The following is a 27,934-nucleotide window of genomic DNA, read 5'->3' as shown; positions in this document are numbered from 1 at the left end:
GTGGAGCCCCAGATCGAGGGAGATTATCAGTGGTCTTGTATGTCTTCCATTTTCTAATAATTGCTCCCACAGTTGATTTCTTCACACCAAGCTGCTTACCTATTGCAGATTTAGTCTTCCCAGCCTGGTGCAGGTCTACAATTTTGTTTCTGGTGTCATTTGACAGCTCTTTGGTCTTGGCCATAGTGGAGTTTGGAGTGTGACTGTTTGAGGTTGTGGACAGGTGTCTTTTATACTGATAACGAGTTCAAACAAGTGCCATTAATACAGGTAACGAGTGGAGGACAGAGGAGCCTCTTAAAGAAGAAGTTACAGGTCTGTGAGAGCCAGAAATCTTGCTTGTTTGTAGGTGACCAAATACTTATTTTACAGAGGAATTTACCAATTAATCCATTAAAAATCCTACAATGTGATTTCCTGGATTCTTTCCCCCCCCATTCTGTCTCATAGTTGAAGTGTACCTATGACGAAAATTACAGGCCTCTCTTATCTTTTTAAGTGGGAGAACTTGCACAATTGGTGGCTGACTAAATACTTTTTTGCCCCACTGTATACCCTTAAATGGATATTAAAGCAATGGCATAATGGGGATTTTCCTCTTGAGTTTGGCGAAGAAAAAAAAGTCAAAATCTATCAAATACTATAAAAGGAATACGCATGCAATTTTCCCTTTTACTTTTCCCATCCTTGTTACAGTTTTGTTAATCTTTAAAGCTGCACCAATATAAAATATATAGTATAATATAGTAATATTTTTATGTTAGATAGATCGAATGTGTTGTATGAAGGTGGTCACTCTTAGGGAGAGACAGAGAAATACCATAAACTCTGCTGTCAACTTTTTAACCTCAATCTGCTCATTGTGTGTCTCACTGTTCTTACCAACCCTTTTTCCAGCAGCAGCAGCAGCAGCAGCAGCTGTTTTCATTGATAAACCCATCTGTAGACTATCTGCTCTGCACCAAACAGCAAAAGAGCTTAAAGAGCCAGATATTTTTCTCAGGAATTGGTAGAGATCAAAATGGAGCTAAGAAGAGAATTGATATTAAACGCATATTCATCAGCTGGACACAAACACAACTCCAAATGAATGATGTGTAAATATGCAACTGTTTGCTGACATATTCACCATAACAATTCCATAATGTATTCATATATCAGTCATGTCTTTACAGCATGTTGTGCTGTCCCTAGGTGACCATAATAGCAACAACTGCAGGTTTAATGTGACATCTAAAAGTAACTGTATTCATTTGGATTAATGGAATACTCCACATGTTTAGCATTGCACCCATATCACAATGGTCTCATGATGTACGCTCACAAAAAAAACTATTTTTGATGCAGCAGAGAAAGCAGAAGGTTTTATACTACTTTTTTCCCATATGTAGTAGCACTTCCAACACCTAATTACAACTAAAATGTGTGAAATTGGTTTACAGTCTGAGTAGGCAGAGTTTGTGTAATGCATAAGTTAAAAGTATTTTATATGCAAATAATAATTAAAAATAACTAAAGGTGGACTTCACCAATTTTACACATCAAATTGTTCAGTAGTCTATTCAACCCAGTTGTATAGTGTCCCATACTAGGAACTAAAAGCACGGATAGTTCAGCCTCTGCTGCTTTGCTGTTGAATGTTTGTTTTTTAAAAAATCTGTCTCAAGTGTTCAACTTGTCCAACTATTGCAGGACAGTTCTAAATCAATGGAGTTATTGTTACGCACAGACTTACGTGTGTGTGTATATGTGTGTGTGTATGTTGTGTTTTTATGTTGTTGTGTTTCAGGTGAGCTTTTGGTTAGTGAGAGAAATCTTGACTGCCCAGACGCTGAAAATCCGAGCAGAAATACTGAGCCATTTTGTCAAAATAGCAAAGGTGAGAACAAATTACTAAATAAATGCTGAGGTCTTATGAACAATATGAGAAATAGTGATATATTTATTGACACCATTGGCATCATTCTCTTACATGTGCCATCAGTTGGTTTACATTGCGTTTTGGAAACATTTTGTTAATATTTCAGAACTGAAACATGTTTTCATTGGACAAAAACATGTTGTTAGGATTCATTGTGTTTACAGTTGGAATAGCTTTAATGTGATGTTTTTAAGATTTTCTGTGTAGTAAGAAAATGCATCGTCAGACATGGCTATGTGTTCAGATGGAAGCGAGCAGCTGTTATATTTAATATAACACATAGTAATATAATATTTTAGTGTTGATTTTTGTTTCATGAATCACTGCCAGTTGATTGTAAAACGATTTCAACACAGAATCCAATGTTGTCTATGAAGCTGAAGCATACAGGAGCTACCCAAATAATTTATTGCACCATATAAGGTGTGATGGAGAAAGCAGACACAAAATGGTTTTTCTCCTCTTGTGGTCCCATCAGGGAATAGTAGCAGAAGGAGGTTTCCTTGAGGTCAGAGTGTGGGATCAAAATGCAACGTGAAACCATGTCATTAGGCTTTTAGGAAATTGCACAGACATTGACAACTTAAAAAACCCTGCTGAAGCATGTCTTGTATACCTGCCTGTTACTGTTTGCAGATGCAGACATCATAGGGAATAACTCTACAAACCTCAGAACTAGTGGAATCCATAATTGCAGAGTAACTAAAATCAGAGATATATTGACATGTACAGTAATGAAAGAAATAGGCAATCATTTTAAAATATTCACAAAGGGAATAAAGTATTTGCAAATGAATCAGGTTTATATAGTAATACATTCTGTTCCCAAGCAAGTAAGTTCCCATCTAATAGTGGATAATAGAGGTTGGGTGATATGCTAGGTTTATTACATCCGCCATCAACAATAGGATGAATCTCTGACAAATAACTGTGAAGTTATTTGTTAGACCTAGAGTAATACAGTACTTTGCTTGTTGTTCATTAAATACCCGTGTTTGTTCCCAGAAACTTCTGGAGTTGAACAACCTTCACTCTCTGGTATCTGTGGTATCTGCTTTGCAGAGCGCGCCCATCTTCAGACTCAGCAAAACCTGGGCGGTAAGACATCAGCCTCATGCATTACTTGAAGTGGATGGGCGGGGGTGGGGGGTGCAGTGCCAGTACTCCTGTTGAATGTTTGGTTTAAAAAAAAAAAAAAAAAAAAAGAGAGAGAGACACAGAGAGAGAGAGAGAGAGAGAGAGAGAGAGAGAGAGAGAGAGAGAGAGAGAGAGGATCAGATTTGCTTGCAGTGTGTTCTGACGTTCTTTTGGTCAAGTGTCTGGAATTTGAACACGTTTTTGCTACCAAACCTTTAACCACAGACACACTACCTGACGAGTCATATCTTCTGGAAAATAGCTTTTACTTGTCATTCAATCAATTCAAATCAAATGCGAGTAATTTTTCTTCTCTGTTGTTTTAGTTGATTAGTCGGAAAGACAAGGCCACATTTGAAAAGCTAAACTATCTGACATCCAAGGAGGAAAACTACACCCGCATGAGAGAATACATCCGCTCCTTGAAGATGGTACCCTGTATTCCTTACCTTGGTAAGTCCTCCACCTGTGCTTCAGTATTATATGCATGTCTATCAACATCGACTGCTTTAGATCCTTTTTAAGTCAATGCTACTGACAGTCTTACGTGACTAGTCTGAATTCCAAGATGTCCGTCTTGAGATTTCCGTTTAAAGCACAGTTGAACTTTGCTAATCTTGGAGTGTTAAGCTACATATGGCATGGTACAAGTCAAGGTGTTGTTTGCCTTTACCAGTTGTGTTTTGTTCATTTTGTTGCATCATGAAACACGTGTAAATATCACATTTATACTGCATACCTAGACTCATACTACACTTCGCCTGCATGGTTTCCGACTCCTCCTGGCGGACTGCTTAATAGAGCTTACAGGGAAATAGAGCAGGTGTTGGCTTGTGTGTCTTCATAAACAAAGGTTGGTGTACAGATATCAGATTTAAGCAATCACGCAGCTCTCACTTAGAGACCCTTTTATTCTACATTAGAGATTTCTTCATTTATTCTGGTCGCTGTTTACATCCCTCCTAAGGCCTGTGTTTGTGAGGCATAACAGCTCTTGGCTGATCAGATAACTAAAATCAAGCAAAAACATTCCAGACCCCCTGCTTATTGTTCTTGGGGACTTAAGTGTGTACTAAGCCTGTGGTGGTCAACAGTCACACTCTCAGACCAGTTAAACATGTCAGCCTTTAATTACAGACTTGCATTGTATTTTCCTGCTGACTCCACACCCATAGCTCAGAGCACATTTCTTTTCAGAGAGGTTGCTTGATTGATTCTACTTTTAGATCAATTAATCATGTACAGTGAGAGCAAGTACACAGTAGCATCACAGTTCAGTCAATTATGTGACAGCACAAAGCAAGAGTTTTACATTAGCTGTGGTTGTAAGACAAAACATATATCTATATTTAATTAGCTCTAATTGTTGGAGTTAGAGCTAAAAAATACAGTGAATCGGGAAATAGCATGTACATTTAAGTAACAAAGCGTTTTGTAATCATTAAAAATATCTTAGTATCAGCTAAGGGCAGTCTGCAAGGAAATTCACAATTAAGTGATTATGTAGATATTTCATATAGAGATATTTTTTTGTGTCAGTGTTTCATGATCCTAAAGTTGATTGTTGCCATTATGAGTTTATTCAAGTCAGTTCTCTCTAGTTTCAATCAACAGGTACAGTAGGGTGTGAACTTCATGATAAGAGTTTGGGCATTACAATAGCAGAATTGATTTGAGAACTAATGACTCACTCGAGTGTTTGCATTTATTACTGGCTGCAAGTATAAAATTACTCTCACTCATTAATTTATGCCTTACTTTATTTTCATTTCTTGCTGTGTGTCTTACTGGCGTTCCTGTTTACTTTTAAATGGTTTTCTGGACTCATGATAACAGAGCACACTCATTTCTGTTAATTGAATCGTGGGTTGCATGCCAAGTCCTTTAAATTGCAATCACGTTTTCTTCACTTGTGTTTTTTTCTTTACGTGTTAGTCCATCCCTCTGAGAATGCATGGAGAAATGCAAGGAAACTATGTTAGGAGAAGGTTTTTACCTCTGAAACATCACGTTAGCACCTGATCACAGTTGGATCAGCTGTCAGTTGGCTGTAACAGCTGTAGAGACGTTTTTTGAAGTTTGTGTCTGCGCATATGTGCACCGTACTAATAGTAATAAAGGTACACAGTTCTCACTGCCAGAGCAGTCTTTGTGGCCTGTTACTACTATAACAAACATATGCATAACAGTAGCAACCAACATGCACAGTATTTTGAGATATTAAGTAACAGAACATGAAAAGAAAAATATTTGTAATGAATGTCGTTGAGACCTATGTTGTAAATAGTACCTTTTAATTTTGTGCTCAGTACTCTGGGGCACCAATAAATGTTGGGGTTTGCACCATTTCTGGGGCAATTTGGCTATCAGAAATAATTAATAAGTAACGAAGATAATTAATCATTATATAAATTAATGGGACTTAGTGTAAAGTCCACCTCGATTAGGGCACCACCTCGATAAACGAGATTCAGTCTCATAAAATACTAAACTATCAATTTGGTATTATGATGAATAATTAACGTAATAACTACTACCAAAATAAACTGGTGTGTGGGTCAGAGGCAGACAAAGGAAAACTAAGTGCTGTAGCTGTTAGGTTAGCTTCGTTTCTCCGTTGAGGCCTATTTGTAACACTGCATGTGTGAGTGTGTAGGATAAAGGTACCAGGTTAGGAGAGGATGGTTGGTTGCATGCAGGAACCTGTGTATGTGTGTGTGTGTGAGCAAACTAACATCAACTTAACTTTATGGCTGCACAGTAAACTACAACACACACAGGCTCTGTGCTCTGGTGATCAGCTGGCAGACTTCAGGTCTTACCTGCTGGTGCTGATAAGCTTGGTTCAGGAAGGGCTTTGTGTCGCTGCCATGAAAAAGGTGGTCTGCTCTGGTACAGGCCACACTGAGGCTGGGGCTGGAGGAGTAAGCTGCAGGCCTGTAAATGGACCCTCAGGGGTCCCAGTGAGATGAGGTGCAGCGCTGAACTGCTTGAGTTTAATCTGTTCTGTCTTTACTCCGGTATTAAACTACAATGATGTTGTGATTTATCCGATCAGTCTGATCAGCTGCAGTGGCCAATCTCCAATATGGGGGCATGTTGGCCAGTAAATAACATCCATTAAGGCTCCTCTTGTTTATCCTTGCTCATGAAACCTCAGAGATTCCTCCTTGCTCTTTTATTCTTGGTCCTCAGGGCAGAAATAAGCTTTGTGACGGTTTTCAAGATGGCGAACCAGAACAACTTCCGGTTCAATCGAGGAGCAAGGCAATCTCAAACAAGAAACTTGGGATGTACCCTGTGATTGTAGTCCAGTTGTATGATCTTGAGTGGTTGGAATGATGGCATAATTGTAGTGCTTACCTGTTGCTAATCGTGAAAGATTGGAGTAATGAAATGAAATCACTCGACAGATTAGCAGGGTTGTGTGTCGTTTATTGCTAGATTAATAATATACAGACTATAAAACTCTTAACAAAATAGCATATAAATACACAGAGTACCTGGTACATACGGTATGTGCACACTAATACAGTGACTAATCTTTTCAACAGACCTGGAAACCATTGGCTGATAGATTACTATTAGTACTGATTAGTTCCTGTTTAAGTGTACTGTAGCTGGTTTTACCTATACAAATACAATTTCATTACAGGTTATACATTTGTTTTTTGTAAAATGTTTTTCTAAATTCTGTCTACACATTTCAAGGCTTAAATCTTATTCACAATGTACATATTACATAGATGCGGTGGGTCTCTTTGTCTTCGAGCTGGTAAGAATATTTCAAGAACTGCAAGCCGGAGTCAAGACGGACTTGAAACAGGGAAACAGCTTGTCTGGCTCCATCCAAAGGTTAAAAATACACTTAAATATGCTTGAACCTTTTCTTGGGTAATGCCATTTCTGGGGCATTTAGATTGAATTTGGCTATCAGAAACAATAACTAATTATCAGAAATGATTGGTAATTATATAATTATAATAAATAATTAAAATGATTGAGAAATTAACTGAACTACAACCAAAATTACCATATTGAGAGCTAGTAATGTTGAAGGATTTTGTAGTTCGTGGTGAGTAAAGGTTGGCAGTATTTACTGTTTTGCAACATTAAACAGATCAGCAAGTAAAAAACATTCATCAAAACATAGCAAATCCAAACACACAATATAATCTTACTAAATGTACCTAACTAAAGAACAATAGGGAGAGTGCATGAGTGTGGATGTATGTGTAAATATGCAAAAAGGGGAAGGCTAAAGGCAAAACCCTGAGGTCCTGGCTACAGGAAACCTAGCCATGTGTTTGTAGGAATACATGCCTTCAAATGGAACTCGTGAGCTCATGGTTACACCATGCAAGGTTGTGTACACAAGATGCTTGACGTGTAGTAGAGCTGTGAGAACACTGTTGCTAGGCAACGCTGCTAGGCACAAACAGCATCTGACTTTTCGCTCCCATTTCATCCAGCCGATCTTTGCAAACGGACATGGAGGATGTTGTGGACAGCGATCAAATCTGTCTGCTTTAATCCACACACTTATGTCTGCTAATGTACTTCTGCCACAAGTAATACGTGTTTCGGCAAAAAAAGCGATAATATCAACAATACAGCGAAGCTTGAATGAGTTACACCTGCTGCATCTAGTGGAGTGGTGGCGCACGTGTGTTCTGGGTAGGGGTAGGTGAACTATTAGAATAGCCTTCGAATTGTTCACTGACTATCGAATAGAATAGAATGGAACTAAGGTGTGCTAAAGGAGCCATTTTGCTCTTATAACAAAGGAAATGTGATGTGATGTTGAAATGATAGTCCCAACCATGAACCTTTCATCCTGCACTTGCTCTGTGCTCTGGCTGTTGTTTGTCTTGCCAGATACTGTTGGTGTCCATAAATTTCAGTCTCTGCATGTAACGCTCCCTAGATAACCACCAAGTTGTGCAATACAACAAACTCAATACAACATGTTTGTTAATTAGTGAGGTTTCGAGGTGTTAATTAGGTGGATTTTTGAAATATGGACAGATTTCGGCTAGCTATTTTCTTTTGCTTTTCTTTGTCTGTTCTCTTTAAGCTAAACGGGGTTAACCAAAAGAAAATGGTGAACTGTTCCTTTTTTTAAAATTTTCGATTTTGACTTTTAGTATCCTATTAATGTTAATGTTAGGAAGAAAAGGTCTGTTTAAAACTTGGATGGAGCTCTTTAAATGATTAAAGGTAAAGTTAATGAGGTGTAACGGCATCATTCCTTCAAACATTGCACAGTAATTTTTGATAATATAACAGTGGTCCCATCAATAGTTAATTAGGATGTAGCGAAGAATCATCTTGAAGGAGCTGTTTCTGCACCTTTTGTTAGATGATGGGGTTTTTTTTGCAACTTCATATCTCACTACAGTAACATATCAAGCACTATAGAATCACGGCAGTCCACATATGCATTTTAGTTCAAGAATCATGAATCGTGAATTCTGTGATACAGGTAGCTTTATAGTCCACGGTATATATATGTGTGTGTGTGTGTGCGCGTGTATATGTATATATATATGAAGCCTAATATAAGCACCAATAACAATCTCGAGCACCAGTTTATTGCCAGCAGTCAATTTTGATCTCTGGACATAAATTCCTTTGTTAATATTAGAACATTAATATATAATTGAAAGAATGTGGATTTTATTCTCTACAAAGTTTTGTATCGTACTGTATTTATTTTTTCTGATGTACACATCAATAAAATGATCAAATTAACAAAAGGCCACACACAGCAGGAGACACAAACAAGACATTTCAGCCACTTAATATGTTTGTGTGCTTTCGTTGATTAGTGTGCCGAATTGCTTTAAGAGCCCAAACGAGATAAGTAAAACTTATACCTGTAGGAGGAATGAAATAAAAAGAAAATCCGCACAGATCCTATTGAGTCGCTGCATGAGCCATTGCAATTTGAAGCCTCATTATGAAAGTAAAGCAACCACTTGAAAAGAGCAAAGATTGTTCAAATTAATGGCACCTGTTTTTGTGATATAAGTATGAAATCCCTTTGCTGTTTATTCACTAAAATCTGTTCAGTTTTTAATAACTAAAGTGTCAATGGAAAGTGTTTGCATTGGGTCGTATCATCATGGTCACTTTTTTCAGAGAATAAGCACCTCCTCTGAACTCAGCCCAGTAGACCCCATCCTGGTAACGGCTACGGTAATGCCCACCTCGGTACCATACGCCGTTCAGGTTTGAATGAGCACAGGCATTATACCACCATCCTCCCTTCTGGTAGTGGGCACAGTTACCTGTAAACACAAAGAATCAAATCAGACCACCTGGAATAGGAGCAATCTGTTCTTCTGTTGGTACGGGGATAGGAGGTCAGCAACTGATCATTAATCAGCAAGCCCAACAATGGACTGCCCCGCTGTTTATCAAACGAAGCGGAGGGGTTCCAGACCTTGACTTGTTTAAAATGTCAGAGGCATGCACTGGATCCCATGTGCTCACCTGCATGCAGTGCACCTTGTCCATTAACATCTGTAATATGACCCTCTAACATTAAGACTATTTTCTCTGATCAGACATCCACACCGACAGGAAACTGCAGGAGATGCAGTTTTTTATGCAGGCACTCTTGCCAATAGGAGATTCATAATATTGATTTGTCTACACAGATGCTGACTTGTTGATTAGCAAACTAGAATTGCCCAGGTAGCTTGCTTGCCAAATCTAAACAGTGTGCATTCACATGCTTTATATGTATGTCTTCAGCCATGAGGAAGAGCTGAACAGTGTTTAGACTTGTTTTTGAATGAGTAGACATTCAATATGGGTGAACTGGTTCATTGATGGCCATATTCAACTTGCTCTAAAACGTAGCACAGGCATTTTTGTTCTGCACAACTAACAAAACGATTTGAAGAAGAGAACCGCAAAATACACAATACAAAACTACAATATAAACAGGTGCTTTTCTGAATGGGAAACATTATAGCCTTAAGGGAAGTTCACATTAACAGAGCTTGAGTTGGTGTGGATTGAGTGAATGGATGCTGCAGCATCGCTAACAAATTGCTCATGCTGATGTGAATTCAGAGTTACTCATTAAATAGGACAAGGACTCAGAAGCAGCTCACACCAGTCTATCACAGGGCAGTGTCTTGTCATTTTTTTCTTTTTTTACCCACATCAACCAATCGATTGTTTGAAGAATAAGTGGAATTTCAGTCAATCAAGATTTAAAGCCCTAGAAGAGTGGCAGTTATACAGTATGTTGCTAGAACCTATTATGCGCGATCAGTTGAATCCAATCCAGTTAACAAACAATTTGCAGTTTGTGAAGTAGTAGTGAAACCCCAACCAACACTTATGATTGCATTCTCTTGCACTGCATTCGACTCACCTGTGTAGACATCATGGTCTCTGTCTAGTGTGGTAAACTCCTTGTTGTTGTGCCAGGTAAGAGAGTCTCCAGCATTGCCATGGTATCGGCCCACTCGCAGCCTGTAGGAGTTGGTCTCCGACTCGACACGGAAGCTGGCGTACTCTGCGAAAGTCTTGCGTCCGGTCCAGTCTTCCAGGGTGACCAGCAGCTTGTAGGTGCCCTGGTGGGTCAGCCAGTAGATATTCTCTAAGCCTAACCAGTATTCACCATCGATGTTTCCAAACCCTTGCTGAAAAGGGAGAAAGACATTGAACTGGTCAGGAATAATCAATTTCTTCTGCTCCCAACATATGATTTAATAGAAAAAGCCACAGCAATTTTCTAATTTTAAAATTTTCAAGAAAATATGCTGTTATTCCTCCAATTGGACAGAGCCCTGGACGTTCAACAACAAACCACCCATGTTTTCCAAGCATCTGCACAAGACTGAGATGATGTCAGACCAAAAGGCAAAGAGCAGTGGCATGATAGCAGGACGTGTTTTAGATCCTTTCTACCAGAGCTCACTGTGTCTGAATCCCTGTCTTCAATTATGTGATTCTCGCATTCAATCAGGAGTTATAGTCCTCAGTCCTGCCAAATGTAAGCACGTAATTGGCTTTAAGTGCCTTGTTGACTCATTGAGGGGAGGTTGAAGAATGATCTGGTTTGGGGACAACTTGGAAATACTCAGTTGTGCTTTGGTCTTGAGTTTAAAGTACTGAAAATAGTATCTAGATTGAGATCTCCTCACTCTAGGCCACAGGATGTGAATCAGAATCAGAATCATAATTCCTTTAATAATCCCCAGGGGGAAATTGCTTTTTGTTACACACAGCTTCAAAAGAATAAGAATAAACTTCAAACACAAAAGTAAATCAGGTGAGTCCAGAGTCCAGGGTCCTCTCCTCTCTGGTGAAACAGTTCCCGTACTGGATGAAGTTGGGCAGTGCCTTTGCCATGGTGACATGGTTGAAGACAGAGATAGCAGAGTCTGTACCCGGGCTATGGCAGAGTGGATGACGTCACACGCCGAAGTTGGGTTGGCAGAAGGAGGAATGTAAACAGTCACCATGACAACATGTGAAAACTGCAGGCAACGTGGACGAAGACCAACAGCAAACAGTTCAATGTCCGGGCTTCAGATGCGCTCCTTGATAGTAATATGAGCAGGATTGCACTACCTGTTGTTCACCAGAACAGCAAGCCCCCCTCCTTTCCGCTTACCGCTCCTGGTGCAATCTCTGTCGGCCCAAACAGTTTGGAAGCCACCAATGGAAACATTGTCGTCGGGAATGTCCTGATGCAGCCATGTCTCCAAAAAGCACACCAAACTACACTCCCGGTACTCCATCTGACTCCTGGCTAACGCTGTTAGCTCATCCATCTTGTTTACCAGCGATCTCACGTTGCCCATAGTAACAATGGGGAGACAGGGTTTATATTTCTTTTCCTCCATATGCCTCCGTTGTCTCCTTCTGGTTTCTCTCCTCCGCTGGTTCTTCTTTCCTCTGCATCCTCGGTGTGTTTTCCTCCACAATTCTTCTGGAATTTGTGAAGATCTCGTGGTCAAGATGCCAGCAGGTTTCAGAGCGATCAGCTGATCACTCGTGTAGCCAAAACGGCTACCAACGGCTACCAACGGCCATATGTTTACTGCACCCGGCAGAGTTAAAGTAGTACTTTCACAGCAAAAAGATGACAAGAGCGCTTTCCACCAGCATGTATTGGAGAGGGAACGTCTTAAAAACATATTACCAGCAAAAAAAGTAAAACAAATAATTAAAAAGATAGTTAAAAGTAAGAAAAAATAAGAAAATGAGCAGGAGCAATTGTAACAGGCAGCATATACTTCCGCACATGCGCACTGGAGCGTGTGTGTCTGTGTGTAAGCTTTGGCAACTAAATATTTTACCCGTCTTTTACCCACACCCGTGTTTTCACATAGTCAAGTTTCACTTGTAGTAACTGGGAAACAGAATGTGGTTATGAAGTCCTTAGATCACTGCACTGGCAGCTGAGAGCACACTGACGGCATGTTTACTTTATTGGACTTGATTTCAGCTTTGCTGGTGTGATCTCATAGATTTGGTTTTGTTTGAGTTTTCCACATGATTACTCACACATTACACAATGAAATGGATTGGTCAAACGGTTTGTTTTGTTAGATAGATTTCAGCTGTGGGAGCTAAATAGCATTTTTTCATCCTTAATATAACTTTTAGGGCTTTTTTATATCACTGTGGTAGTTTTGAAATTTCTGTTTATATAGATTCCAATTAGAAATACTAATTTTATTTGTTTATTTGATAGGGACAATGCACATTGCTGAACGTCAGTATAAAAACACAAGAAGTAAACATGCTGAAGTTAGCAATAATGCTAATCTTACATCCATCCAAGACAGAAACATTACAAGTGACACTATTAAAATACAAGTACAAAAAGGACACAATTCATTGTGCAGCATGTCAGGTTAAGAGTGATCACAGGTCTGATGTGCCTTGAGCCATTGTTTAAGATGGGCCATAAAAGTGGTGTATGTGTGACTCCCTCAGTGAAATTGGCAGATCACTCCAATATTTGCTTCCCTTTACTAACAGCGCAGTTTGTTAGTAGTGAGACACAGATTGTGGTTTGTGGTGTGCCTATGTGGCACTTCACAGTCCCCTCTACATAAGACAAGCATATATGAAATTTCTTAAAGGTCTCAAATCTCAATAGATTTAATTTTTTCAAAATGTTACAATGGTGAAATGAAAGTGTTTTGTTTTATCAAAAACTTTTATGGCTTTCTTGAAGTAGTCTGAAAATTTTGTTGAATGATTTTTATGGTGTTCTTTTAAAGGTTAAATTAGAGTCTGTGTATTTCCTGCTGTCCGTATTCTATCTAAAGAGTGTGGATATCAGTGCTTGCTCTCAAAAGTTCTACCCAGTTCATGGTGTTCAGTTAGGTCAGAGTTAATTTAGGGTATTCTTAGTCACTAACAAAATCAGGGAGTGTATCTTATGTCATGTAAATGTAGATATAGGAGATAGTTTTTCCAAGATGTTTCCTTTGTCATTTTGAGTATGCCTCACTTTAAGGTTCAAAATCTCAGTAGGAAGTACTACCTGGCCTGTAAAAATGGTTGTATAACATCCTAAATGAGCTTCTGATGTTAGGTCTTCAAATTATTATGTTTATCTTACCTTGTGCTCCCTAATAGAATGCTTTTTAGAGACGTGAGGTAGGGTAGTTACCTACTTTATTTGTTAAAGTTTCTTACTTGTTTTCATTGTTGCAAAATACATCACCAGCATGACCGTGTCCCTTTTGACTTCTTTGCAAGACTGAGCTATTCATACAAACACATTCTGTGTGTTTATATTGATAAGCACTTTGGTGTATCTATGGATGCCACTGTGTGTCAGTCGGACGGTCGGCTCACCACTTTTGGCGCTTTTCCATTACACAGTTTTAGCTCTACTCGACTCGACTCGGTTTGGTTGGTTTTCCATTACAGTACAAACACAACTAAGGACATGGAGCTTTGGTTTGTGCGTAGCCGTTTACCTTGTTCACAGAAATAATTAAAACGCTGAACCAAGATGGTGAACATGGTAACCATTATACCAGGTTAACATCAGGATGTTTGAACTATGTATATATGTGTGTGCATGTTGGCATGCTGACATAAGCATTTAGCTCAAAGCATGCAGTCTTGGAGAGCTCCTAGCATGACTGTAGACTCTTTGTCTAGTTTTAAAAGAATGATTCTGAGTCTGTCATTAATAAAATGTAACACCCTATCTCTATTTACACAGAATAGATGCTTACATCTTTGCAGCTCGATATTGCAGTACCATCTTAAAGGCATACAGAACTTTTTGATTTTACACTCAGACTTATTTTTACCTTGTACGTCTCCCAGTTCCTAAAGAAGTTGACTGAGCCATCCTGACGTCTCTGAATGACAGTCCAACCACCAGGGTCGTGTCTCTGGTCACACCAAACCTGCATGAGTCGGTTGCCTTTTTCTGGTTTCAGGAGGTACATGCCGCTTGTGCTGTATCCACCCTCCAAAGCCTCTAGACAGTCTTTGAAAGGACCTGCAACAGAGACTGAATGCTGACTAACAAAGCTGTGTACTGTCCATTGATCTACGAAGGCTTTTATGACTGACCATGCTATAAACATCATCATGATAATTCAAACAACTGGTGCAAGTCACAATGAAGTAACTAATACATGGAAAAGTGAAGTTACTGCTGACAGTGTGTTATGTGTTCCAAATATGACAAATGCTTTTCTACTGTGAGCAAAACTGCTCTGTATTTCTTGGTAACCTCAGGAGACATCACATAGAAACACAGAGACAGCACAGTTACCACAATGTGCAGTGGTTACAGGTTTCATTTGTCCAACTTGGACCCCTTGAAAGCCTTGTGTTTTGCAGCATTACTGTTATACTTTAATGTGTGTGTAGAGGATAAACACTAGAGGGGGGCAAAGTATGTGTATGTGCATATGTGCCTGGGTTCACATCTTTTCTTTTCTATCTAAAAAATCCTTAAAACTAGTTGCTAATTCAGTTTTTCAGCTTTCTGAGACTTTTTTTCTTTTGCATGTCCACTTGTACAAATTGCAATGTTACTTTGAAATACAACAACTCAGCAAATCTTATTAAAGGGTTATGGTCACATGGAGGAAATCATCCAAAAATCTGTTAGGGTTTTACTCAGTGTGGCATTGAAAGTGAACAAAGTCATCCAACTTTTTTATTTTGTTGTTTGATAACATTCACTGCCCATTTATGCCCTTCTAATTGCAAATACAAATATTTTGTTTTTTTCCTTTTTTTTGTTCAATCAATTTATTGTGGGGCTGTAGCAAGTTATTGTTTTAGTTATTGGAGGTAATATTTCTCTCAGCTTTGTGATGCATTGGACAATCTGTGGACTGTGTTTGCCACAATAATAGACCTCAGAAGGAGATAAAACTGTCACTGTGATCATCTACTTACCAGAGGGCTCATTTGTGAAGCTGTATGTAGCACTTGGCATTGTGGGTAGTGGAGCTGGTAATGCCTTAGAGTTCTGGTCACTCTGTATCTCATTAGTCATTGGGTTGCTGGTGTGGCGTGTGTAGGTAGGTGGATGGTAGGGTCTGTAGCCTCCAGGAGACACGGCAGGCCTCTGCAGAGGATGCTGAGGCATCACAGGAGGCTGTGGATGGATAAGACGGCTCCTCTCCTGCCCCACACTGTATGAATATCCTCCCCACTTACAGTGTTCCTCCAGCCGCACCAGGAGAGCACTCTGGTTGCTTGCGAGGGCTGACAGATGCTGGTACTTATGTTCCAGGTCGCGGTAGCGTGCAGCTAGCCTTCCCATCTCGTTTGTGTGGTTGAGCACGCGGGTCTCCAGCTGTGACACCTCCAGAGCATTGTCTCGTTTGCGGATAATCTCATGCAGCAGCTGCATGTAGAGCTGTGTAACTCGGGAGTTCATGTTGCGGCTTTCTTTGCGGAGTAGTTTGACTTCATTGATGACACCCCCATCTACCTCTACCAACTGCTGAAGTGCTTCAATCTGCCGCCGCTGCTTCTGCAGCTCAGTGTTGAGCAGATCCAGCTCCTGCTTATTGACCCGATTCTGTAGCAGGGCTTCAGGCTCTTTAGAGTTCACACAGATGGCTCCGTTGTTTTTCTGCTGAGGGACAATAAAAGTGTAAGAACATTTGTCTGTTTGGGAAGCACTGTGGCTGACCACGGCACGTTTTTGGCGTTTTGGTGGATAGATAAACTCTCTCTCCAGGATTTCATCACTGTTCCCCATTTCCTCAGTCTCTCCCTGGAGAGAGGACTTGGGTCCAGAGAGCAACAGGAGCACCAGCAAAACCACCACAGGGATAATCATGGCACAGTTCTGCTGCAGCTGAACCGGGATGATTTCTGGAACAGGGGAAAGAGATTATTGATTGAGATTAGTGATTTGGCAAAACACATCCAACATTTATCGAGCAGCATTATCATTCATTTGAAGAGGTGTCTGTGTCTACCTGATGAATATAAGTAGAATTTGGACTGTCCTTGGCCAATTGGTGCTTGAAAACAGTGACTTAAAAGAGGATACATAGCAACAGAGCTGACGAGAATTTGATAATTCGCAGTGGGATTGTCACTCTGAATGGCACCTTTTTATATGTAGTCATTAATGTAAAAATCATGAAAAATCAGCTGGAGATGTATGAAGACGTGCAAAAGATGTGTGGCATGTACTAAATATGTGGAACACTTTAAGGTTTGAATATGTGTTGAATTAATGTTAGAAAGTCCTAAGAGTCATTAATGTTTTAAGTTGGAATGGAGTTGCTACATGAATGCATGAAGAAATTTGGAGAAGTTGAAGATTAGAGGGTTTGAAGAATTTTCAATTGACTTCCATTACACCTTTAGGTTCAAACAAGGTTGAATGTTTTAGTGGGATTTGAAAATTGAATAATACCTTCAATTTATGAAAGATGTGGAATAGGTTAGAATGTTGTATCAAATTGCGTTAATCAGCTTTATGTCCTGAATTGTCAATCAATTAGTCATTCATCCATCCATTCATGCATCAATTGTCTATACTGCTTATCCTTAAGGGTCGCAGGGGTCTGGAGCCAATCTAAGATGACTTTGGGCAAGAGGTGGGGTACAACCTGGACTGGTCGCCAGACAGGGCCAACACATAGAGACAAACAACCCACTCACACTTACACTCATACCTACAGACAATTACAGACAAAAACCCATGTAAGCAAGCTGTATTTGTATAGTACCTATTCATAACAAACATTGCCTCAATACACTTTTCATATAGAGCATGTCAATACCCAATTGTGTAACTTTCTAGACTATTTAAGGCTATTTCACAACAGGTACCTTTACCTTGCTGCAGTCTGTCTGTGTTGCATTTATCACTTGCTAACAGAGATACAGATTTTAGTACTGCTATTTGAGCAACAGTGCAATAACATTTGGTTTGCAGACACTTTAAACAAATAAGGTGCTTTTTAACAGCAGTATTCCCTTTACACAGTCGCAGTTAAAATATTTCTTGTAGATCTCAACTTAAAAACGAACCAACTGCGGTATATAGTCCTCTGACCATATATCAATAAGCACCTGCACCTCCTCACTATTCCACGTCTGCCAACGAGACATTTTCCAACTTTTTCTTTGTTTACCTCTGCTTCTTGTCTTTGTTTTTTTCTCTACCCAAAATGCACAGCGCTCTACGTCACTTCCTCTCTTTGGTTCACTTCCTCTCTTTGGTTCATGTCCTCTCTTTGGTTCGCTGGATAGTCGGTTTGCATTTCCCACTGTAAGCGAACCGCACCAGGGTTCACTTGCAAGTGAACCATGACCCACGTTTTCAGGCAGGCGGACCAGATTTCGCTTGTTTGGTCCGCACCAGAGTTCGGATGAGCTTCACACCTGCCCAAACGAAGCAGACTATCCGAGGAAACAAACTCTGGTCCGTTTAAGGCGGACCAAACAGCTCTGGTGTGAAAGCGACCTAAAGCCCACCCCAAATGCTCTCATTGGTCGAGACGCGTGATGACGTCCATCCCAAGCCAATACTGATCCCACCCCTCTTGTGACCCACGGTTTGTCTGTATGTGTTTCAGAGCCAGTGAGCAACGGACCTTCAAAATAATAATAATAATAAAAACAACTGCGTTAATGCGCGATAAAATAATTGTCGCATTAACTTGCATTCTATCCCAGCCCCATCTTTCAGTATCTGTAACGCCATCTTTCAGTAAATATGTGTGAAAACACACCATTTAGATTCGACTCCCCTCCTGATGTCAGGATCAAGGGGACCTGTTGGACATAGGACCTCCTCCAGCACCTTCAGCAGGCTAATGGTCCTCGCCCACATCCTCCTCACTGTTGGCCATTGTTTTTTGCTTGCCAAGGCTGGCTGCAGGTAACACAAAGATGTCACTGGTAGCACGCCAATTGGTCTGATGGCAGTGAAAATCAACATAGCATGTCCTCCCACCATCTGAGGAATTGAAGACCGTAGGATTTATTTTGGATAGACCATTGGACAACTGTGTGTTTTACTCCGACTGCTTTCTAAGGAGAACTGGTAACAGCACAAGCTCCAGGACGGACGATACCAGCAGTCTGTGACCTGACTTCAGACTTGGAAGCTGTAAGTTTTGCTGTGTTTTTGTTGTTTTACTGCTTGATTTGGAGGGTAACCTGTTGAACTTGGCATTAGTATGTTGCACAGTTAATGTGGCAAGGATGTACTGTAATCACCACAGGCTGAAGTGATGAGTGTTGGATTGGTAATATTGTAACACTGAGGGACACCCGAGAGAAACTGTTAACGCTAAGCCTCATTTGAAACCAACTCAGTGACGAGAGGAGTTGGACCAGCTAACTGTTTTTTCATGGTACTATAAGCCTGTTCTGCTGTGACCCTCGCCGGTATTTGTGTGTTGCTGCTGTAACGTTATAGACATGCCTTAAAGGTAATTATATAGTGAAGTGTGAAAAAGAAATTGTCAAATTGCATGAATTGATTGCTTGACACTTTGTGTAATTTGGTTAGCACCCAGCAGCTAACCTGCTCAGCCCATGAAGCACTAGTCAGAACCAACTAAAAAAGTAGTAGAAACTAGCAGTAGGTTGAGACTAGAAGAGTGCCAGTAACAGTCTGGTATGTTCCATGGGACCTTATTTAAAAAGTACCAGAAGCTGACATTTTTTTCCCTGTTTGAATGGCACCATGAATTACACGTTTCAAGTATCAAAATGTCGTTGCCCCAAAGACATTTAGTTTAGACATAGTTAGTTCTGTGTGAAACCACGCGGTGAACTACATCCTCTCATTTTGAACAATATACATCACCTGCTAGCTTAGCTAACTTAGCTATGTTCCAAGCAAAAATATATTCATGGTCTTCAACAGCTCAACATTTCAGTTTAATGGCAAACTACAAACAGTCTAAAACAGTCTTGACTTGCAAAGTCATCTTTTAAATTGACAAATACAATATGTGTGATTCATGAAAATTAATTCATAAAATTATTTGTGTCTCACTGTTGATTACCATACATATTTTTTCTGAAATAAGGTCCTATGGTGGTCCGACAAAAGGGGTGGGGCTTGGCCTCTCTATTATAAACAACAAGTCTCACTTGGGAAAAAGCTGCTTTTTGCAACAGGAACTTTATTGTGCTGTCAGTAGTGTAGTTACAAATGTCTTGTCCATAGTATACTCCTATTTATACCATTGTAAATACTGTACTTATCTTGTCCATATTGTATTCGATGAATCATATCAGACCTTACTCTGTGTATAACATGTTAGTACTAATATTACTACTACGTTTGTGGTTATGCTGTAATGTTGCCATGTACTTGTGAACAATTAACACTGAATCTGTCATGTTTTACAGGTCATCTGTGTGATGGACCTCTGGTATTCCTTGGACCTTCAGTCAAGTGGTGTCCTAAAGACAGCACAACAGCCAGCAGCATCATGTCATCTTATACACACAAGAGGACGTGTCAGGATGACCACTGTGACCAGAGAGCTCTATTACTAGCCAACACTTAGTGTACAAGAAACCCTTTATGTTGATTGACAGTTTACATGAAAATTATGACTTAGCCACTCTGTGCATTATATATTCAATGAATATTTACATTTTTATTTGGATGTGAATAAATTACTTTATTTTTATGGAGAGTTTTGGTATTTTTCAAAAGTAGTAGAAAGGCTAAATGGTAAATGTTCTGTATTTGTATAGACCCTTTCTAGTCATTTTGACCACTCAAAGCGCTTTTACATGACATCCTCATTCATCCATTTACACAACATTCATACAGGAGGAGACTATTCTTTCACACTCATTCACACACTGAAGCTCTGCTTCAGGAGCAAGCTGGGGTTCAGTGTCTTGCCCAAGGACACGCTGACTCATATCGAACCACCAACCTTCTGATTTAGGGACGACCCACTCTTCCTTTGAGTCACAGTCACAACCGAGACATTTCTGTTTCACAGTCTGACCGATCATTATACAAACTTAACAATATTCTCTGCAGTACTGAAAAGGATATCAAACAGGTAATCTGCAGCTTTGACAAATATTTTGACGGATAGATATGAAAATGCCCGAAAAGTAAAAACTTCTTAAGTGAAAAGATCACAGTTACTATGAAACATGGTACAGTCTGCTCAGTTACTGGAGGCATATACACCAGGTTAGGTCCTGGGTTATGCAGGCCACTGAATGTGCTCAGTAGTGTCCACCACATCATGCCTCTGTCCTAGCCACACTGGTGAATGGCTTTGAAAATGTTTTAGAAAGATTAAACTCCCATGGCTTAAAATATACAATACAAATAGTAATAATAATAATTTACTACATTCAAAGCTGTCAGCAGTTTTACAGAGGTCTCTTATAATAGTGGTCTACGGAGAAAATGCTTTTTGGGCCACAGAGGATTTTTTGGTTGCAATACCACAAGTGGCCTCTAGGAAAAATTGGAAGCGAAGCTGAGCAGTAGTCCAGTACGCAGTTCTTATAATACACCTATGGGCACAAATTAGAGCGGGTTGGGCTTTTCAAGAGGGGGACATAAGCTAAAAGAGACATAAGTTAAACATGAGCGGGAAAGAGACTAAAGGGCTGCAGCCGCTATGTGCAGTATGAGAAAAGAATGTCATTTTTGAGCATAAAAAAATATTCTCGCAGGACACCTGAACATAATGGGGGACCGTTAAAGTAGTTGAGGTAACATTCATTTAGCACACATGAATCATGAATCAGCATTCAGCAATACATGAAATGTATGTGAGACCACTACATGTGTGCAGCTATAAAAGCAAATGATTATAATTGCAAATGCAAATGAATTACACAATTGGACCATAAGTCATTTAGTGTGTTCATATTTCTGGTTTAAAACCTCCTAGTTTTTGCTCTTGGTCCATGAAATGGCCTGAATGGTCATGGCTTCAAGCACTTTCTATCTTTTCAGTTCTTTTCAGCAAGAGGACTGTGGCTCAGGCTGTGGTGGCTGTGACTCAGGTTGGGTCGTCCATTGATCGCAGGGTTCCATTGCGTTTGCTTTTTAGAACAATATCACGATTGTGACTAACAATGCAATTAAGAATCTACCTTCTTATTCACTATACACAAGCAATAAATCAGTCTATAGTATGACTAACACAACACTGGCTATAGTCAACATATAAACTGCTCTGTCATGTTGGCCAGACCCTACATGATATCATGAAATGAGATGAATTGATGCATAAATCAGTATGAATAACCTATTTTTATTTAGCAACTGAGTTGTAGAAACATCCAATCACAGTAGAATATTGATCATTTCAAGCCTTCTAAACATGCGATATAGTCATCCTGACCCTAACTTTTGAATAGAACCTTAAAAAAAGAACAAAGCAGTCCAGGGCAACAGGCCTGGTCTAAACATTAATATATGGACAACCAATATAATCTGCATCCAGTTACAGTAACAGAACATAAAAATGAGATAATATTGAAAAAAGAGCAAATTTTAGCCCCTGACTATAAACATATTGTGATAACTTAAATCCCATTGAAAACGTGAACATGTTGATTTAAGTGAAAAATTCAATGTGTTTTGAACCTTGTTCATAAAAAGTTATGCTGTTGAACATTTCAGTCAGTGATCATGTTGGTAGTCAATCTCCATGACACACTGTTGGTCAGTGTTTTAGCAATCATCACGTGTGGCCTTGTGCATGTGACAGATTTGTAGTGTTGCAGTGTGCTGTAGCTATGGTAGCAAGGCATATTCTGCACAATATCTCACTCTGCCAAGTATTTTCTTGTCTGAACCTAAAATAGGTCCAGACAATAAATGTACCATTCCTCTTAGAACCGAAGTCACAGTTTACAGTGGATTTAAACTGAAACTCTGACCATAACCTCCTGGACTTGGTTAGGTTTGCAACATATGTTACCATGTTTCTCTAACTAGGTTAAAAGAGAGTCACTTTTGTGGCATTCAAAACCATGGATTTAGGTGCAGCATGCTTTACTCACTAAAGGCTAGTTTCTAATATCTGTCATTTTAAATGTTACACAGCGTCTAACGTGTGGCCTGGTAACAACAGGATTTTAATGGATAAAACCTTGGACGCCCTTCATCTCTCTGGTTTGTCCTTCTGTTTGTTAGTTTCTGGTTTGTATCCAGTAAAATACTCAGTTTTTACTGCACTACACTATAGATGCAAAGATCAATTCATTATGCTTTCACTCACCTCCCAACTGGGGTCGTAAGGCCACAAATTAGTCGATTCCAACTGGTAGGCCGATTGGTTGGAGCACCCTTATTGTTTTTCTTTTTATCCCCTTTCTACTCTCATGTGCATTTGTCACATGAAGTGAAGTGAAGGTCAGCGTGTGTGCACATGAAGCCCATAGCACCAGGTGTTTCTGACCCTCTTGTTGGTTAAAAAACTAATTTCTTTTTTAATCACAGCTTTTGCTTTTTGAATGTTGCTTTCTATTGCAGTGCAATGTCAGCTTGAATTCAATTAATTGTTCAGCTTTAATTGGTGGTTTGATCCCCAGCCCCTCCTGTCCGCATGTCGAACTGTGTTGGGGCAAGACACCAAATTGCTGATGGTTAGGCCAGCACGATAGCTTGTGGCCATCAGCATGTGAGTGTGTGACTGGATAAAAGAGCTATATGAATGCCAAATATATAAACACGACCAATGCCTTCCCTTATTTTAATGATTATCATGTTGTTTTTTTACTCCACCATCCAGTGTGGACATTCAGAACAACTATAAACATGTTTGCCTACGGATGTGATTGGACAACATGTTATACAAACTAGTTATTTTCTAGCACAAAGGGTGTTCTGATCAATCGGTCTATAGCAATGGTTCAGGGCTCCTTGTAGTAGATTCTCAAAGTGCATGGAACTGTACTGTGAGGGATGAACATCATTCTTCTAAAAGAATTCTAATTATCATTTGGTTTGGTTGGTTTTGATCATTCCAAAAGCAAGCAAGTCTAAACAAACAGCTACAAAAAGGATGCCTACCATGTGCATGGCTGAGGCCCATCCTATATCCAGGACATTGTCACACACAAGACCATCCTGTTCTCTCTGCTATTGCTGCTACTACCTCAGTACAAGGGAGGTGCAGCTACCGCTCAAAAAGTCCCTATTGTTTGCTGTCCTGACACCACTATGGCAGAATTAGCTCCCCACTGACATAAAGACAGCAAAAACTTTATACATCTTCTGTCTGAAAACTCACCTATTCATAAATTGAGGACACTACTCCTCTTTAGTACATTATATGACCTACAGGGCTTGCTCAAGCTATTCTTTCCCTGTTTCCAGTCTTGGCTCAAGCCTTTTATAATAGCACACCATGTTTTGATGCATATTCTCTTGGCCTTTGGGTAAAATGCTGTCATAGCACTGGAATGTTGAATAACACACAATACTAAGGGGAATCTCCCTTGATGAAATCACTGTTATCTTCGGTCATGGAAATGGTGGTTACTACATCACAACTGCCAAGTCCTGGGTCATCCAGGCCAGTTCAGTCATTGTTAGTAGACATCCATTTTCCTATAATATAACAGGGCACCTAAATGTTTACCTGAGTGTTTTCTCAAGACAAAAGACTGCACGTCTATGTTATTACTCACACAATGGACCATAAGTGAGTTCAGCTTGTCACCAGTTCGCTCTTTTGAACAGCTGGACTTTTCTTGGAATGTGGCAACTTTTTAAGGGACTATAGAACTCTATAGAACACCTTCAGAAAGCATTAGATATTTTTTGTGTGTTTTAGACCCCCTTTTCATCTCTACAGCTCTTTTTACTAGAATTAATGGACTGCACTGAATTCAATGTACTGCTTTTATTTATTGTAGCGCTGTACAGTTTTGCGTCTTATTCATCCATTCACACACACACACACACACACACACACACACACACACACACAAACGCACACGGCAGCAAGCAAACGGGAAGCCCTTACTCCTGAAATTATTGTAGGATGTTCAAACTGTGTTGAAGCTAATCCAAGCCCCCCTGTGTTGACCTTGTGTTTTTTTCCTAAGGCCTGTGTTGAGTGTTGTAATGCATGTAGTGGTAGTGTTTTAGCTGTAGTAGAATCTGAAGATTTTTTTCAGACTGTGTCCATTTCATTTCTAAGCTCTGCCTTCCTGCCTGCCTATGAACTGTAGCATAACAACATCGCATGTTCCACTGACTGACCACTGCAGAGTGGTAAAGCTTTCATCATATTAAAAGTGTTGCATATACATGGTTTATGTACATACGCATTGGGCCCCAGGTCTCTTTAGGGATGATACTGAAGCCTGTCCATACCTACAGTGTTAGACCTACATCTGTTAGATCTCTACTAACTGGGAAGTGCTGCATGGGCCCCATAAAATCAGTCCAGACCCAGATCCCCATCTGCTAGGCAAACCAATAAAAGGTGTCAGCAGACACATACACAACCACACAGAGAACAAACACAGTCCTCAGTGGCAGACTTCAGAAAAATTCAGCAGCAACAAAAGTGATAACTGAATTTGTCACGCATGCTTTATCCTTCCTTGTCTTCCGCTTGTCTCTTTCTATCTTCATCACTGTGTCTGTTTCTGGCACTCGTTCATTCTCACCCATGCAAATGCACACACAGTAGGAACAGTTGCTGGTGGTGGTGGCCACAAATGCATGTCTGTGTCTTGACACAAAGGCACGACAGGCCTGCGGAGGTCTTTAAACCACAGGGCAGAGAGGATAGAAACGCCCGATTCTGCTCATTCGCCAGTTTTGTTTTGAAGTGTTTAAGTGTTGGCTGAGTAATGATCAATTTAAAGAACTGAAATAAGTGGTCAGATTATTTCACTTCATTTTCAGTTCCTGTGTCTACCTGAAGCAGAATGGATTGTAAAGGGAGAGCTATCATTTCATTGGTCTATGACTAATGTGTTCATGCCCTGATCAACATGCTTGTTGATGGCTCATTGGTTACTGAAAATGTTTATTTATTGTTTGATTTTTGGTGTGTTGCACCAGAAGTCATTACTTTACACAATCACATAATTACACTGGCCTCATTTTGAGAAAAATCTTGACTCATGGCAGGGTGTTCTCCTATTATATTAAATATTCCAGAAAATGCTTAAAGCTTGTAGGTTCATCTGAGCTTTTACACAAAAAACTGGAGACAAGAAGTGGTAAAAGTGGTAATGTTGTGGGGTGTAAAGCTAAAACATTGAACTAAGAGATGATAAAATGCTCCTCAGAGCTGAGGGGAACTGGTTGTCCCTATGAGCCACACCTTTACCTTACCCATTGTTGATATGAAAGTATTGATAGTGCAGCTTTAAAGAATAGAGGCCAAGATATTTAGTGAGCAGGACATTTTCTCATTAGTGCTCTCTGGTGAACATTTGACATTTCTTGTTTCTCACTGGCTTACTTACCTTTTGGCATACACACCTGTACTGATATATCTGTGACAAGTTAATGATGTGCTAGTGAGGCTCTAGTCTTCAGCTACTGAAGGATTATTTTGTTTTATTCATATCCCATACTAAAAAAGAGTGGGACACACCTAATTTTTCACAACTCTGGAATGTTTTCAAATACAAAGGGCTCACAAGCCATGGACATTCCCTGAACATTTTCAACTATGTCCCTGTTGCACCAGCATTACTTTTGTCACACTGTAAAAGATTCAACAAAAAGATGTTTTCCAATTTGTTCATTAGTTGTTTCAAAGTAGAGTCTCCTGAGCCAGCTAATCTGAGTGATGTGTCAACTCTGTCTAATGATTTTAGTTTTACCTGCCATTGCAAGGTAGATCAATAAAAATAGGATCAGTGCTAATATTACATAGTTAATAGTCTTAATAATATAGTGTCTTACAAGAAAATAACGGCTCGCATAATAATTAATGAGTCACAGAAAGTGACAGACGTCACATTGCAGTGTAACACCTGTTGAAGTGGAGCTCCCTGTTTCACACCATACCACAACTGGACACACAAAAACACTTAACGCACTATGTATATACACAGTACTATGTATATAAGTGGATTCTCTCTACTCTTGACTCATATGACATGAAAATGTCAAATGAGATAATTGCCCCACTTACCACTTACCTCTTTGTATTCCCGTTTGACTCCTCACCAGTTAGACTGGGTCCACATTTCCTCTTTGTTTGTTATTTTGTCAGAGGAGCTTCATATTATTTCCTTTTTGTGCTGTCAGGATCAATTCCCCGTACAGACCATGAAGAAAATGTTCCAGCTGTGATGATGTCTCTGCAGATGGGGATTTTTTTTTTAACGGTCTCTCAGTGTCCAATCAAGCAGCAGCAACAAAGAGTCAAAGCTTTCCTGCTGTAACTTCATTCATGTGCTGCAGTGGATTTTTCCACCTTGGATAAGAGACTTAAACTGAGAGCTCACGCCTGCTCCTCAGACAGAAACTGATTCTCTTCTTCCCAGAGACTCAACCTCCCCGCCCTGCCATTTCAAGTGAGACACTTATTGTTGCTTGAAGTAATTAAGCTGTGAGCCATAGCAACGCCCCTTTCCCCTCCCCTTGACAACAGGGAGATCATGGAAGCATTACACGGAGGCTCCCATTCCCCCCACCAAAACCCTTGTCTCCTGCAGCCTCCCCTGCATCTCACAGCCCCACAGTCCTCCTTTTTTTCCACTGGTCTCCTCCAGCCAGCCCAAGACTTTCTGTGTGGAGGAGACTGGGAGAGCTGACAAGCCACATGTTGCATGTGTTGCAGTAAGGTCACAAGTTTGGAGCATGTGAATCTTGACCCGTACTTACTGAGAGAGGCTACATGAAAGGGAGATGTTTATTTTGTATTTTTTTCATGGTTGTGTGAATTAAAAAGGGAGTCTTTACTCTTCCCAGTTTAATTCAGGCTCTTATAATGATGGCCTTAAATAGGAACAGAGAATCATAGTTTCCCAGCTTGAAATTGGTATTTTCAGTCCGTTATCTCCTGCCTTTAAGAAGATTCTCACATCGACTGTTTTAGCTGAGACCTTTATCTCTGAAACCAGGCCGAGACCGTCCATTCAGACAATTTACCAAAAGCAGAGGTGGAAGAGTTTGGAAACTGTTTGTTATGTTGTCATAGTAATTACTGGTTACATAACACCTACCAAAAACATTCAATGTCTCAACATATTTGTTTTTAGATGTCTGCGATGCTCACAAGCATGTGATGAGCGAGCTCTTATTCATGTGATTAAAAAAACTGCTCCTCAGAGAGTGGGGGAAATGGTTATCCTTTGCGATCCTTTGTTTATCCATTTGGAGAATGATTTTGCTTTTGTTTTAAGTGAGAGAGGTGAGTGGAAATTGAGTGGAGACAAGTAAGAAGT

At 39.9% G+C, this 27,934-nt stretch overlaps 2 protein-coding genes across 3 annotated transcripts in view; one reads left to right on the top strand and one right to left on the bottom strand.

Moving 5' to 3' along the window:
* Positions 1–27,934, top strand: part of LOC139218567 (ras-specific guanine nucleotide-releasing factor RalGPS1-like) — an 89,245-nt gene that overhangs the window by 29,233 nt on the left and 32,078 nt on the right. Inside the window, exons 6-8 of the mRNA XM_070850189.1 lie at positions 1,790–1,879; positions 2,927–3,019; positions 3,385–3,511. Of these exons, the coding sequence (XP_070706290.1) occupies positions 1,790–1,879; positions 2,927–3,019; positions 3,385–3,511 (310 nt within the window). The remainder of the gene's footprint in view (positions 1–1,789; positions 1,880–2,926; positions 3,020–3,384; positions 3,512–27,934) is intronic.
* On the bottom strand, positions 8,911–27,030 carry LOC139218568 (angiopoietin-related protein 2-like). 2 transcript variants are annotated; one of them, XM_070850190.1, is made up of 5 exons: positions 26,677–27,030; positions 15,479–16,408; positions 14,371–14,576; positions 10,452–10,722; positions 8,911–9,351 (listed from the first exon to the last, which is right to left on the bottom strand). In XM_070850190.1, exons 2-5 carry the CDS (start codon positions 16,371–16,373, stop codon positions 9,152–9,154), a joined length of 1,572 nt encoding a protein of 523 aa, XP_070706291.1. In that variant the 5' UTR covers positions 16,374–16,408; positions 26,677–27,030; the 3' UTR covers positions 8,911–9,151. The 2 variants fall into 2 exon arrangements, with proteins under 2 accessions (XP_070706291.1, XP_070706292.1); XM_070850191.1 differs by having other exon boundaries at positions 14,371–14,564.

This window comes from Pempheris klunzingeri, chromosome 19, assembly GCF_042242105.1.
Source record: "Pempheris klunzingeri isolate RE-2024b chromosome 19, fPemKlu1.hap1, whole genome shotgun sequence".
NCBI classification, from domain to species: domain Eukaryota; kingdom Metazoa; phylum Chordata; class Actinopteri; order Acropomatiformes; family Pempheridae; genus Pempheris; species Pempheris klunzingeri.
This window is presented reverse-complemented; position numbering and strand designations above follow the sequence as displayed.